The following is an 11,938-nucleotide window of genomic DNA, read 5'->3' on the forward strand; positions in this document are numbered from 1 at the left end:
TTGGGAGGCTGAGGCAGGATTGCTTGAGGCCGAGTTCGAGACCAGCCTGGGCAACATAGTGAGACCCCTGCCTCTTTAAAAAAAAAAAAATAAGATGAGGCCTTGTCACAGGTGTTCACTGTGGTTGACCAGCCGTGCCCACCTGCCATTTCTCTGCCCTGTGCCTGGCACTGGGCGAGGCCCCTGTGGTCTGTGCGCTCACAGATTCCGCTGAGGAGGACTGCAGGGAGGGACACGGAGATGGCTCTGTAGCACAGCGTGGGCAGCACCACCGATGCTGACGGGCAGGCAGACACCAGCCAGAGACCCGCTCCCCAGCCGAGGGAGGACCGGTGACCTCTGCTGTGAACCTAGAAATTACTGAGCGCCACAGCATGACCCCCAGTGAGACCTGAGGACCCTGGGGCCGACCCCTCTGCGGGCAAATGTGGCGCATCCCTGCAGGCTGGGCCACAGCAGCCCTCCCTTGCCCTCCCCCATGCTGGCTTTCTTCTTTAAAAGAGAAAAAAAACAAAACCCTGTTAATTCATCAGAGCAGCGTGTCTGCTGGGGCACCAAGCCTGAGACAGGCATTTGTGTTCCGTGCTGTGTGGATCAGGTTTCCCCGCTGAGATGTTTAAATCCCAAGGCCGTCCATCAGCAGCAGCCAGCTCCACTCGGCAGGATTCAGAATTTTCCTCCTGCTCCTGCCAAGTGGCCACCACAGCTGTGCCTGCCGGGCACAGGGCAGCTGCCCACACCCCTCTGGGTAAAACCTGGGATTCTCCTGCCTACAGCAGCCCTGCCCTGACTCTCAGTCCACAGCGTCTTCACAGTTCATTTCTGTATTTTTCCACCATGTATTCTCTGTTCTTCTGTGTGTCACATCCCTTGCTCCCCTCCAAAGAGAGCCAAAGGTCTAAACTCTAATAAATGCCAGGCTTCAAAGGAATAGCCCCCTTCTCCCAGGGGGACAAGAGTCCCATGCTCTGGGGCGAAACCCCATCTTCGTGTCCAGCTTGCTCATTTCCCAGGCGCCTGGCTCACAGGTGACAGAGTCCAGGGTCAGGCACAAAATGCATGAGGCATGCAGGTGGCGGGTGCAGGTGGGATGCATGAGCATGGAGTGGGCAGGTCTCCACTGGGCATCTCTGGGCAAAGATCTGAAAGACCACAAGCCAGTCTTGCCAAGCCCTGGGGAAGTGTCTGGCAGGCAACAGTGGGATCCTTCCCAGAGGCCACTGCCAGGCCTGACTGAGCCGGGGCCTCTCCCATAGTGACTTCTCAACCCTGGTCCTTGCCTGGCAGGGTTGGCCAAACCTCACTTCCCCCTGCTCCAGGCGGGGACATGTCACAGCCTCTGTGGGAGGCCAGCCGGCATCTGAAGCAGGGGCAGTCTTGGAGACTGTTCCCTCTTGGGGTCAGCCTGTGTTTGTTCCAGGAATGGGGAGAGAAGGCGCTGGTGATGTGCTCAGGATGGCAGCCCTTGTGGGGCCTGCGGCTGGTCACTTGGGGTTTACAGCTGGTATTCTGACCCCATCCTGGTGGGGCCCCGTGGGAGAGTGGGGAGGGGTCCCCCACCCACCCTGCCACCCTGATGCAGGTTCAGTCAGCGGAGGGTGGTCTCAAACCTGAGCCCTGTTGGGTCCCTGGCTACCGAGTGGCCTCATTATTTTCCTCTGTTTCCTGCCATGCTGGGTGGGAACACAAGGCGAACCTTGTGGGTATGGGATAGACTCGAGTGCGGAGCTGTCATTACCACTGCTGAGTCCGCTGCACTAGTCAGGGCTAGAACCAGCCTGCAGAGTCTCCCTTGACAGGAATGGACTGCTGGGACCATGGCCTCAGTCCTCCCTCCCCACCGGCAGGGTCTCTGATGCAGGGGCATTGGGGCTGGCTGCCCCACGGCAGGCAGCTCTTGCCTGGCAGATGGCACCAGGGTTAGGAACACCCACTCCTGACAGCGAGCCCAGAGGCGCTCTCTGGTGAGCCTCCCCGTGGCACCCGGCTCTGCCGCAGACTCTGGGTCCCCTCCGTGCTCAGCAGTGCTGGTGTGGAGGCGGCAGTGAGTAGGGCCCTGGCGGGCAGGAGCCCACACTTGGTTTCCGCGCTTGTGGCCGGCGCTGCACGTGGCCCGGCTGCCTTGCTTTTCCCGTGTTTCCCTTGTGGCCGCTCATCCCTGTGTCCATCTCTGCTGGTTTCTAGCCTGTAAGCCTTGGAGAGAAGGGGCCTTACAGGGTCGTGTCCCAGTGCCTGGCCCGTGGGAGACCATCAGTCATCACAAGGGACTTGGCTGGAGCTGAGCAGAGGGACCCGGGTAGTTAGGGCACAGCCTCCCAGGTGTCAGGGGTGCGAGGAGTCAGGCGGTTGTGGGGGTTCAGGAAGTCGTCCTGGGGCTCAGGAAGGCAGGGTCCTGGATTCCCAGGTGAGATGGGCAGGTGGGGCCGGGGCCAGAACCAGAGGCCACCAGGTGGGTCTTTGGTGCCATGGCGGGTCCGCAGCCCCTCCCCTCAGAGGCAGGATGTGGTCCTTGCCAGTAGGGCCTCTCCTCCTGCCCTACGTGAGGCAGGGGGCTGGGGAAGGGTCCTGACAGAGCCACTCCTGCCAGCCTGCACACTGGGTCCTGCCTGGGCAGGTCGTGGGGCCGGGGTGGCCTCGGCCCAGAAGGTGTGGTTTCGCAGCCTGCTGGCTTCAGTTCTCCTCTTGGCTTCCCAGCAGAGTCCAGTCTCACATCAGCCACTCATTTCCCTCTCCAGCAGCCGCTGGCTCTGAGCACACCCTCTCTCGCCACAATCAAAAGAAGTGAAACTGTCCCAGGAAATAGAGTGGAACACCCCAAAAACACCTAGAGAGGGCGGGCTCCTTCCTCCTAACGCCTTCAGCAGAAATGGAGGGCAGCCCCACTCTTCTGCCCTGCAGGGGACATTTCCTGCCTCTCACCTGTGCCAGAGTCCAGCCCTCCCACGGTGGGTGTGATGAGGGATTTTTTTTTCTTTCTTCTTTTTTTTGAGACGGAGTCTTGCTCTGTCGCCCAGGCTGGAGTGCAGTGGCTGGATCTCGGCTCACTGCAAGCTCCACCTCCCGGGTTTACGCCATTCTCTTGCCTCAGCCTCCTGAGCAGCTGGGACTACAGGCGCCCACCACCACGCCCAGCTAATTTTTTGTGTGTTTTTAGTAGAGACGGGGTTTCACCGTGTTAGCCAGGATGGTCTCGATCTCCTGACCTTGTGATCTGCCCGCCTCGGCCTCCCAAAGTGCTGGGATTACAGGCGTGAGCCACTGTGCCCGGCTGACGAGGGGATTTTTTAAGAAGCTTCCAAGGTGCTGTGTGGCTGAGTTGAGAGCCACCAACCCACAGGCAGGAAAGGGACGGGTCAGAGGCCTGTGGGTCCTGTGCTTACTGAATGCCCGGCACACCCCGCATACGAAGTCAGGTGGACAGAAAGGGTCCTGATGCGTGGGTGAGGACAGTCCCGTGGTGTGGGGGCTTCTGGAGCCAAACCTTGGAGGCGAGCTGGGAATTCCTTGGGAAAGGGGCTGGTGTCTTTTTGGGCAGGTTGCCAGGACACGAGACCGGCAGTGTAGTCCAGGCAGGCTACCTTTTGCAGAACTTGGGGTTGGGGGCATTTGCACTCATGGTGCCTTGGGCTGTGACCTCCAGCCATGGGCTAGAGGGTACACCAGGGTGCCTGGCGTGGGCAGAGCCCCAGGCTCAAGCTTCTCCTGCCCTCACACTTCCTGCTCATGGGTCACTTCCTCCCAGGCTGGGTCCTGAACTCCTGACTGCCCTGCTGGACACCCCCCAGCCCCACACAGCCAACGCAATGTGGCACCACACGGACACTCATGGCATCCCTTGGCCACGTCTTATGACAGCTCGGGGCAGGCAAGCACCAATCAGACCTGGGGAGCACCAGGGGTGCAGGCCATGGCCCATGTCAACAGTCACCAGCCCACAGCACACAACACCTCACTCTCCTGCCCGGGCTGTGTGTGCACGTCTTCCACAAGTGATCAGACCCGGGATGTTAAATTTGCCGGTGACTTCAGAGATGGCACACCCTGTGACACTTGGCCCCCAGAGGGCAGGGCCAAGCTTGTGACCTCAGGCGGCCTCCCTCTGGGAGCCTCCATTTGTGGCAGGGTCCAGCAGCCACTCGGCTCTTCATGAAGCGCTGTGTGCTGGGAAGGGCCTCACACTGTCCCTCCTCACTCTGTGCGGCATCCCTTGGCGCCAGGCACACATGGGATGCGTGGGGTGAAGAAAGCAGCGCCTGTGCTCAGACGGCGGTGCTGGGGTTCAGGGGCTCCTGCCACGTTCCATGGGACATTTCAGGGCTGTTTTTTGCATCCCAGGCGCTGTCAGAGGGAGTGGTTTGGGAATTCAGTGCTTGCTTCTGCCTTCCCACACACACGAGGAAAGAGACGCTGTAAGTGCCTGTCATTGTCATCGCTTTCACCGTAGTTGAGAGCCGTGAGGACTGAGGTGTGCCAGGCCTGTGTTGACTGCCTTGTGAAACTCAGTGTCCACGTGGGGCAAGGGCCGTGCTGTCCCATTGTCCCATCCTGCAGACACAGGCACCAGAGCAAGGAGAGAGTGGCCTCCCTGCCCGGCCGCCTACACCTCTTGTTAACTGTCAGCTCCTGCTGCCTCTCTCAGCCAAGCTGGCAGGATTTTTTTTTTTTTTTTCGAGACGGAGACTCACTCTGTCACCCAGGCTGGAGTGCAGTGGCGCGATCTCGGCTCACTGCAAGCTCCGCCTCCTGGGTTGATGCCATTCTCCTGCCTCAGCCTCTCCAAGTAGCTGGGACTACAGGCGCCTGCCACCACACCCAGCTAATTTTTTGTATTTTTAGTAGAGACGGAGTTTCACCGTGGTCTTGATCTCCTGACCTTGTGATCCGCCTGCCTCGGCCTCCCAAAGTGCTGGGATTACAAGCGTGAGCCACCGCGCCTGGCCAGGATTTTTTTTTTTTTTTTTTGAGACGGAGTCTCGCTCTGTCGCCCAGGCTGGAGTGCAGTGGCACAATCTTGGCTCACTGCAAGCTCCGCCTCCCGGGTTCACGCCATTCTCCTGCCTCAGCCTCTCCGAGTAGCTGGGACTACAGGCGCCCGCCACCACGCCCGGCTAATTTTTTTTTTGTATTTTTAGTAGAGACGGGGTTTCACTGTGGTCTCGATCTCCTGACCTCGTGATCCGCCCGCCTCGGCCTCCCAAAGTGCTGGGATTACAAGCGTGAGCCACCGCGCCCGGCCGATTTTTTTTTTTTTTAAGTAGACCCCACATACTCAAGGATGGGGGCAGATCCCCACATTGCTATCTGTGGGGATGTTTGTGTAGGCGCTTCTGGAAGCAGTGTCTTCTGAACCATGTGTTCTCAGGCTGAGGCTCTGAACTCCACCGTGGCCGAGATGGGGCCTGCTGTGGCAGGGTCCCCAGTGGGCATGTGAGTGGCAGTGTGAGTGGCAGTCGGGACACACACAGGTGGGCAGGCCACCCTCACCCTTACCCTCCCCCTGCAGGCCCATCCTGCTCCGCAGGCAGTGTGTGGCCCTGGGGTGCCCACGGCAGTGCCTGAGGTGTGTGTCCTGATCACTTGGCCTCCTGCCTCCAGCTGTGGATGCAATGTGGCTGGAAGGCAGCTCAGGGCCTCCTGTCCTCTTCCTCCTCCTCCCCCTGGGCTCACGGTGTTTGCCCTCTTCTGTCCTCCAGCTGGTCAGTGAGAAGGTCGGAGGGGCCGAGGGGACCAAGCTGGACGATGACTTCAAAGAGATGGAGAAGGTGAGGAAGAAACTGCGTGCTCTGTGTGGTGGTGGCACTGCCGGGGCCTGACCTCTGCCAGGCATAGTGGAGGCGGCCAACCTTGATGGACCTGGGTCTGGAGGGATGGGGCCCAGCAGGCATGGAGAGATGGGGTGGTGTGGGGGCCTCATCAGCTGGACTTGACGGGCACCAGCTCTCTCCCCTGCCCTGGGCAGGCAGCCGTGGGAACATGGCTGAGCTGAAGACATGGAGAGGGGGTTGGGGGGTCCTGGTATGGGCTCTTAGGGCAGGAGGTGGTGCAGCAGCGGGGGCCTTGTGTGCCTTGGGCCCCCAGTGGCTGTGGAGTCTTACATGTTGCTTCTTTCCACAGAAGGTGGATGTCACCAGCAAGGCGGTGACAGAAGTGCTGGCCAGGACCATCGAGTACCTGCAGCCCAACCCAGGTGGGTGCTCCAGCCACTGCCAGGGCCTGCCCCAGGCCCTCTGGCCTCTGTGTCAGAGGGAACATAGGGGATGACAGAACCACCAGGCTCATGGGTGGTAGGCTTCAGGCACAGCTGGATCCCGGGGTGCAGAGGCCATCCTTGGTGCTGCATGCTGCCTTTCCACCTCAACCAGCAGCTCAGCCCCTCTGTTGGCTTCACTCTCATGCTGACTGGTTCCTCAGGGCCATCCCAGCCTTAAACCCCTCTTCCAGCCAGCAGTCCTGGCAGGGAGCCTCTCCCCCAGCTTACTTGTGGGACCCATTTGTATTGGCCGCCCCTCCCCAGTGCCCCTGGCCTGGACTTCACCTTTGGGGCTTGGGACTGGGTCTCCCTGGCTGAGAGACGGGCCTTTCCCCAAGGAAAACCCAAATGCTGGCTCCATAGGAGGCCGTGGACAGGGGGCAGACGCACACCCAGCAGTGTCCACTCAGGCCCTGCCAGGAGCAGACCCGAGCGGGCAGCGGAAGGGACATGGCTCATCACCCACCCGGGAACCTTGGCCTCAACCACCCCCAGCTGCACATCACTGCTACACCTCCTCCCTGGCACCCCCCAGATGAGGGGTCATAGCCACGTTCCAAGAGAAGCAGCGCTTGGAAGGAGGAGGTGTTGCCCCCTGAGGAGCTTGGTCACCTCTCCACCCGCTGCCAGCTCCTTCGAGGCTAGGGGAGCAGGGAAGGGACCCTCTGGGGATTCCACTGTGCTTTGTGTGGCCTAGACTGTCCACAGGCACAGGAAACAAGGGCCGGGAGGGGATGTGGGGGCTGCAGCCTACCGGGGCAGAGGAGTGCAGGCCTCACAGCCCACACCCACCTGGCCATCCTATCCCAGCCTCGCGGGCTAAGCTGACCATGCTCAACACGGTGTCCAAGATCCGGGGCCAGGTGAAGAACCCCGGCTACCCACAGTCGGAGGGGCTCCTGGGCGAGTGCATGATCCGCCACGGGAAGGAGCTGGGCGGCGAGTCCAACTTTGGTGAGTGGTGCTCTCTGGAAGCCACGCCCACTGTCCCTGGAGGCCACGCCTTAACACAGGCAGGGCAGGTCCAGGTCCAGGCCCAGGCCCTGCGTGTGCTGAGTGCCGGGGACGCACAGTGGCCCCCACAGCTTTCCAGCTGCAGAGGCGCAGGAGACTGCACAGACCAACCCATCCAGCACTGGCCAGCAGCTGATAGAGCCACTTCCTGTAGCTCCAGACCTTCCCCAGCTCAAGCCAGCTGCTTCCCTGGGGCCTGGACCCCCCAGCATCTGTCCTTCCACCACCTTCAGCCTGTTAAGGGCAAACCTGGGCCCTTTTAGGAGCATGGGAGGGGGCTGGTTTAACGTCCAGCATCGATTCGGATTTTAGGATCCTTTGTTTTGCTCTGAGTTCCAATTTCTGGGCCCTGGGCCTGGAGTGTAGGGGGCTCTTAGAAGTTGGGATGGGGCCGAGTGTGGTGGCTCATGCCTGTAATCCCAACACTTTAGGAGGCCGAGGCAGGTGGATCACCTGAGGTCGGGAATTCGAGACCAGCAAGACCAATATGGAGAAACCCCACCCCGCTTCTACAAAAAAAAAAAAAAAAAAAAAAAAAAAATATATATATATATATATACACACACACACACACACACACACACACACACACACACAATTAGTCAGGTGTGGTAGTGCATGCCTGTAACCCCAGCTACTCGGGAGGCTGAGGCAGGAGAATCACTTGAACCTAGGAGGTGGAGGTTGCAGTGAGCCGAGATTGTGGGGAAAAAAAAAAAAAAAGCCAGGTGCGGTGGCTCACGCCTGTAATCCCAACACTGGGAGGCTGAGGCAGGCGGATCAGGAGTTCGAGACCAGTCTGGTCTATATGGTGAACTCCGTCTCTACTAAAAATACAAAAATTAGCTGGATGTGGTGGCGGGCGCCTGTAATCCCACCTACTCAGGAGGCTGAGACAGGAGAATGGCTTAAACCTGGGAGGCAGAGGTTGCAGTGAGCTGAGATCATGCCACTGCACTCCAGCCTGGGCAACAGCGAGACTTCATCTCAAAGAAGTTGGAAAGGATCCAGGTGTGTGAGTGAACGCCTGTGGTCCCAGCTACTTGCGAGGCTGAGGTGCCAGCATGGCTTGAGCCCAGTTTGAGGCCTGCAGTGAGCTGGGACAGCGCCACTGTGTTCCAGCCCGTGAAACTGTTTCAAAAACAAAGGCTGAGGAGTGTCTTCGTCCAGTGGTCCCAGGCCCGGTATGATGGCTTTCCCCACCACTTCTCCACAGGCGACGCATTGCTGGATGCCGGCGAGTCCATGAAGCGCCTGGCAGAGGTGAAAGACTCCCTGGACATAGAGGTCAAGCAGAACTTCATTGACCCCCTCCAGAACCTATGCGAGAAAGACCTGAAGGAGATCCAGGTGCTGCGCCTGTGCCAGCCTGGGGCCTGTCCCTTCCCCCTGCGAGATGGGGCAGCCCCATTCTTGCCACGCTCACCTCCAGCCTCAGCACTGCCCTCTGGGTCTCACTCAAGCAGGCGGGATCCCCCGTGGTGCAGGGACAGTGGGTCAAGGCCATGCATGGGGCGGCCCTCTGGCCACTACTGGTGTGACCCATGTCCCCCACTGTCTCCAGCACCACCTGAAGAAACTGGAGGGCCGCCGCCTGGACTTTGACTACAAGAAGAAGCGGCAGGGCAAGATCCCCGATGAGGAGCTACGCCAGGCACTGGAGAAGTTTGAGGAGTCCAAGGAGGTGGCAGAAACCAGCATGCACAACCTCCTGGAGACCGATGTGAGTAGCTGGGGGTGTCACATCCTGACAAGCCCCATGCCCTTGGGAGGCCGCGTTGGTGCCTCAAGGGAGCTGGAGGACAGTCGGCAGCGACCTGGCTGCTGCAGCAGGGGAGGTTGAGGGTACGGGCCCCAGTCCTGTCCCCTCTCAGCCCCCTTGCCTCCTGTGGCTTCACCTCAGGAGTCAGGGAAGGCACAGGACAGTGGCGCTGGCAGGAGCCCCTGAGCCCTACTGTCCCCACAGATCGAGCAGGTGAGTCAGCTCTCGGCCCTGGTGGACGCACAGCTGGACTACCACAGGCAGGCCGTGCAGATCCTGGATGAGCTGGCTGAGAAGCTCAAGCGCAGGTGAGCCCAGGGCCTTGGTCTCTCCACAGAGCCTGGGCTGCCATGCGCCCTCTGCCGGCGGAAGCGGGCAGCACACCTCGCTCTGGGGTGAGCACATGGCAGAGCAGCATCCTGGATTCTTCCTGGGGACTGAGTGGAATGGCCTGGGGGGCCGCGAGATCAGAGGAGCTGGGGCTCTGAGAACTCTGAGTCAACACCAAGCCCTGCCCCAGATGCAGGCCCTGGAGACTCCCTCCCTGGCTGCACTTGTCTGCTGCCACAGGAACACCCAGGCTCCCCTCCCTGAATGCAGAGGCCAGACCTGCTTCAGGGGCCTAGGCGTGTGTCGGGCACCAGTTGTGGTGGGGAATGGGGGCAGGAGGCAGGGGAATGCAACTGGGGGTGTTGTAGGTAGAGGCTGTGGCAGGCCCCAGCTGCTTGGCAGTCTCTGAGATGCCTCCAAGGTGGGGGTCCAGGCTCAAGGCCCTCTGGGTAGACATCCCGGTCTAGCTGTGTCCCAGGGTCCATGTGTCACAACTCCACTGACGGCCTCTTCCTGCAGTCCCAGGCCAGGTCATTAGGCAGCAGCATAAATATGAGAGTGGGGCTGCCTCGGCCATGACACTCATGGGCTCAGGCCACTCACACCTCTCCCTTCACAGGATGCGGGAAGCTTCCTCACGCCCTAAGCGGGAGTATAAGCCCAAGCCCCGGGAGCCCTTTGACCTCGGAGAGCCTGAGCAGTCCAATGGGGGTTTCCCCTGCACGACAGCCCCCAAGATCGCAGGTAATGGGGCATGGAGCCCTCTTGCGGAGGCAAATGCCAGCAGGTGGGAGTGGCCAAGGGCTGGCCCTGTCCTGGCCCTGTCCTGGGTCTCTGAGCACCAGACTCCTGGGTGCAGCTTTCAGCCCTGCTCCATCTGGACCACCAAGGCAGACGGGAAGGGCTGGCCCCAGCCTTCTGCAGAAGGGGCCCTGCCCGACCGTTTTGAGCCCACAGCCTCCTCGTTTTGCTTGTGTTTAGCTTCGTCGTCTTTCCGATCTTCCGACAAGCCCATCCGGACCCCTAGCCGAAGCATGCGTGAGTGTTCCCAGGCCCGCCTCGACCTCAGTGCTGCCTTCTTGGCCATTCAGGGAGGGTGTTTCTCCTCCTCCCCTGTTCTCTGCCCATCTCAAGCAGGGAGGAGCCAGGCTCGGGCAGCAGTGGGGGGCACAGGCCCCACAGCCTGCAAGACACCACCCCTCTGGGTCTCAGCCTCACAGTGTGAATGAGGGATTGCCAAGGGCACTAGCCCAGCTCTAGGTTATGTGGTGGCTACAAGGGCTGAGGGCATCTGGTCATTCCTTGTCACCACAGCAGCACTGGGTGTCCCCAGCACCTCCCAGGAGTAGCTTTGGTGACCACTTACCAAGCTTCTCTCATCCTCCCTCCTGGGTGGCAGTAGAGGCCGGACCCCAGAAGTGGAAGAGGCAGGGCAGAGGGGAGGCCCATGCCCACCTACATGCTCCAGGTCACGGCAGGTCTGAGACCCCAGACTGGGCAGGGTGAGGCGTAGCAGCCCCAGCCCCACAGCCTGCTCCCGCCCCCAGCGCCCCTGGACCAGCCGAGCTGCAAGGCGCTGTACGACTTCGAGCCCGAGAACGACGGGGAGCTGGGCTTCCGTGAGGGCGATGTCATCACGCTAACCAACCAGATCGACGAGAACTGGTACGAGGGCATGCTGGACGGCCAGTCGGGCTTCTTCCCGCTCAGCTACGTGGAGGTGCTTGTGCCCCTGCCGCAGTGACTCGCCAGTGCCCCTGCCCCGCCCCTCCGTCCACACTGGCCGGCACCCCCTGCTGGGTCTCCTGCATTCCACGGAGCCCCTGCTGCCAGGGCTGTGTCCGAGCCTGCTGACACCACCTGGGCCCCGGCCCTTGAGGTACTCCCTGAGCAGGGCCCCACGCTTGGGTGGAGGGGCCTATCTGGGTGGGTGGGGATGCCTGTTTACACTAGCGCTGACCCCCAATGGTGACGGCTCCCTTCCCCACTCCATGGCGCCAGCCTCCGCGCCCAGCTGGCCGAGGCGGGGCAACACTAAGGTGCTCTTAGAAACACTAATGTTCCTCTGGGGCAGCCCCCACCTCCGTCCTGACCCCACGGGGGCCCGGCCCACTGCCTACCCTCGAGTCCCGCAGCCTTAACAGGATGGGATCGAGCGTCCCCGTGGGGTGGCTCAGAGATAGGACCCTGGTTTTAAATCCCCTCCCAGCCTGGTGCTGGCGATGGGCCTTGGCCTAATGCACCCCCGCCTCACACATGCACTCCTTCTCCCCAAGGCCAGGGCAGAGGGCCTCACTGCCTCCCCGGCCTGCTGTCAGCTTGCAGCTCGGGGACAGAGGCCAGCTGGGATCTGCCCAAGGACAGAGAACATGGTCTCTTGCCGGGCGCGGTGGCTCACGCCTGTAATCCCAGCACTTTGGGAGGCTGAGGCAGGTGGATCACGAGGTCAGGAGATTGAGACCATCTTGGTTAACACAGTGAAACCCTGTCTCTACTAAAAATACAAAAAATTAGCCGGGCGTGGTGGCGGGCGCGTGTAGTCCCAGCTACTCGGGAGGCTGAGGCAGGAGAATGGCGTGAAC

At 60.8% G+C, this 11,938-nt stretch overlaps 1 protein-coding gene across 3 annotated transcripts in view; it reads left to right on the forward strand.

The window, feature by feature from the left end:
• SH3GL1 (SH3 domain containing GRB2 like 1, endophilin A2) overlaps positions 1 to 11,809 on the forward strand; it is a 40,189-nt gene extending 28,380 nt beyond the window's left edge. For all 3 annotated transcript variants that reach the window (XM_030796779.1, XM_030796780.1, XM_030796781.1), the window contains 9 exons: positions 5,694 to 5,762; positions 6,115 to 6,187; positions 7,061 to 7,204; positions 8,481 to 8,614; positions 8,829 to 8,987; positions 9,231 to 9,334; positions 9,976 to 10,100; positions 10,338 to 10,394; positions 10,904 to 11,809. In XM_030796779.1, coding sequence (XP_030652639.1) covers positions 5,694 to 5,762; positions 6,115 to 6,187; positions 7,061 to 7,204; positions 8,481 to 8,614; positions 8,829 to 8,987; positions 9,231 to 9,334; positions 9,976 to 10,100; positions 10,338 to 10,394; positions 10,904 to 11,100 — 1,062 coding nt within the window. In that variant the 3' untranslated portion in view covers positions 11,101 to 11,809. The remainder of the gene's footprint in view (positions 1 to 5,693; positions 5,763 to 6,114; positions 6,188 to 7,060; positions 7,205 to 8,480; positions 8,615 to 8,828; positions 8,988 to 9,230; positions 9,335 to 9,975; positions 10,101 to 10,337; positions 10,395 to 10,903) is intronic.
• Positions 11,810 to 11,938: the final 129 nt, after the last annotated feature.

Source organism: Nomascus leucogenys, chromosome 17, assembly GCF_006542625.1.
Source record: "Nomascus leucogenys isolate Asia chromosome 17, Asia_NLE_v1, whole genome shotgun sequence".
NCBI classification, from domain to species: domain Eukaryota; kingdom Metazoa; phylum Chordata; class Mammalia; order Primates; family Hylobatidae; genus Nomascus; species Nomascus leucogenys.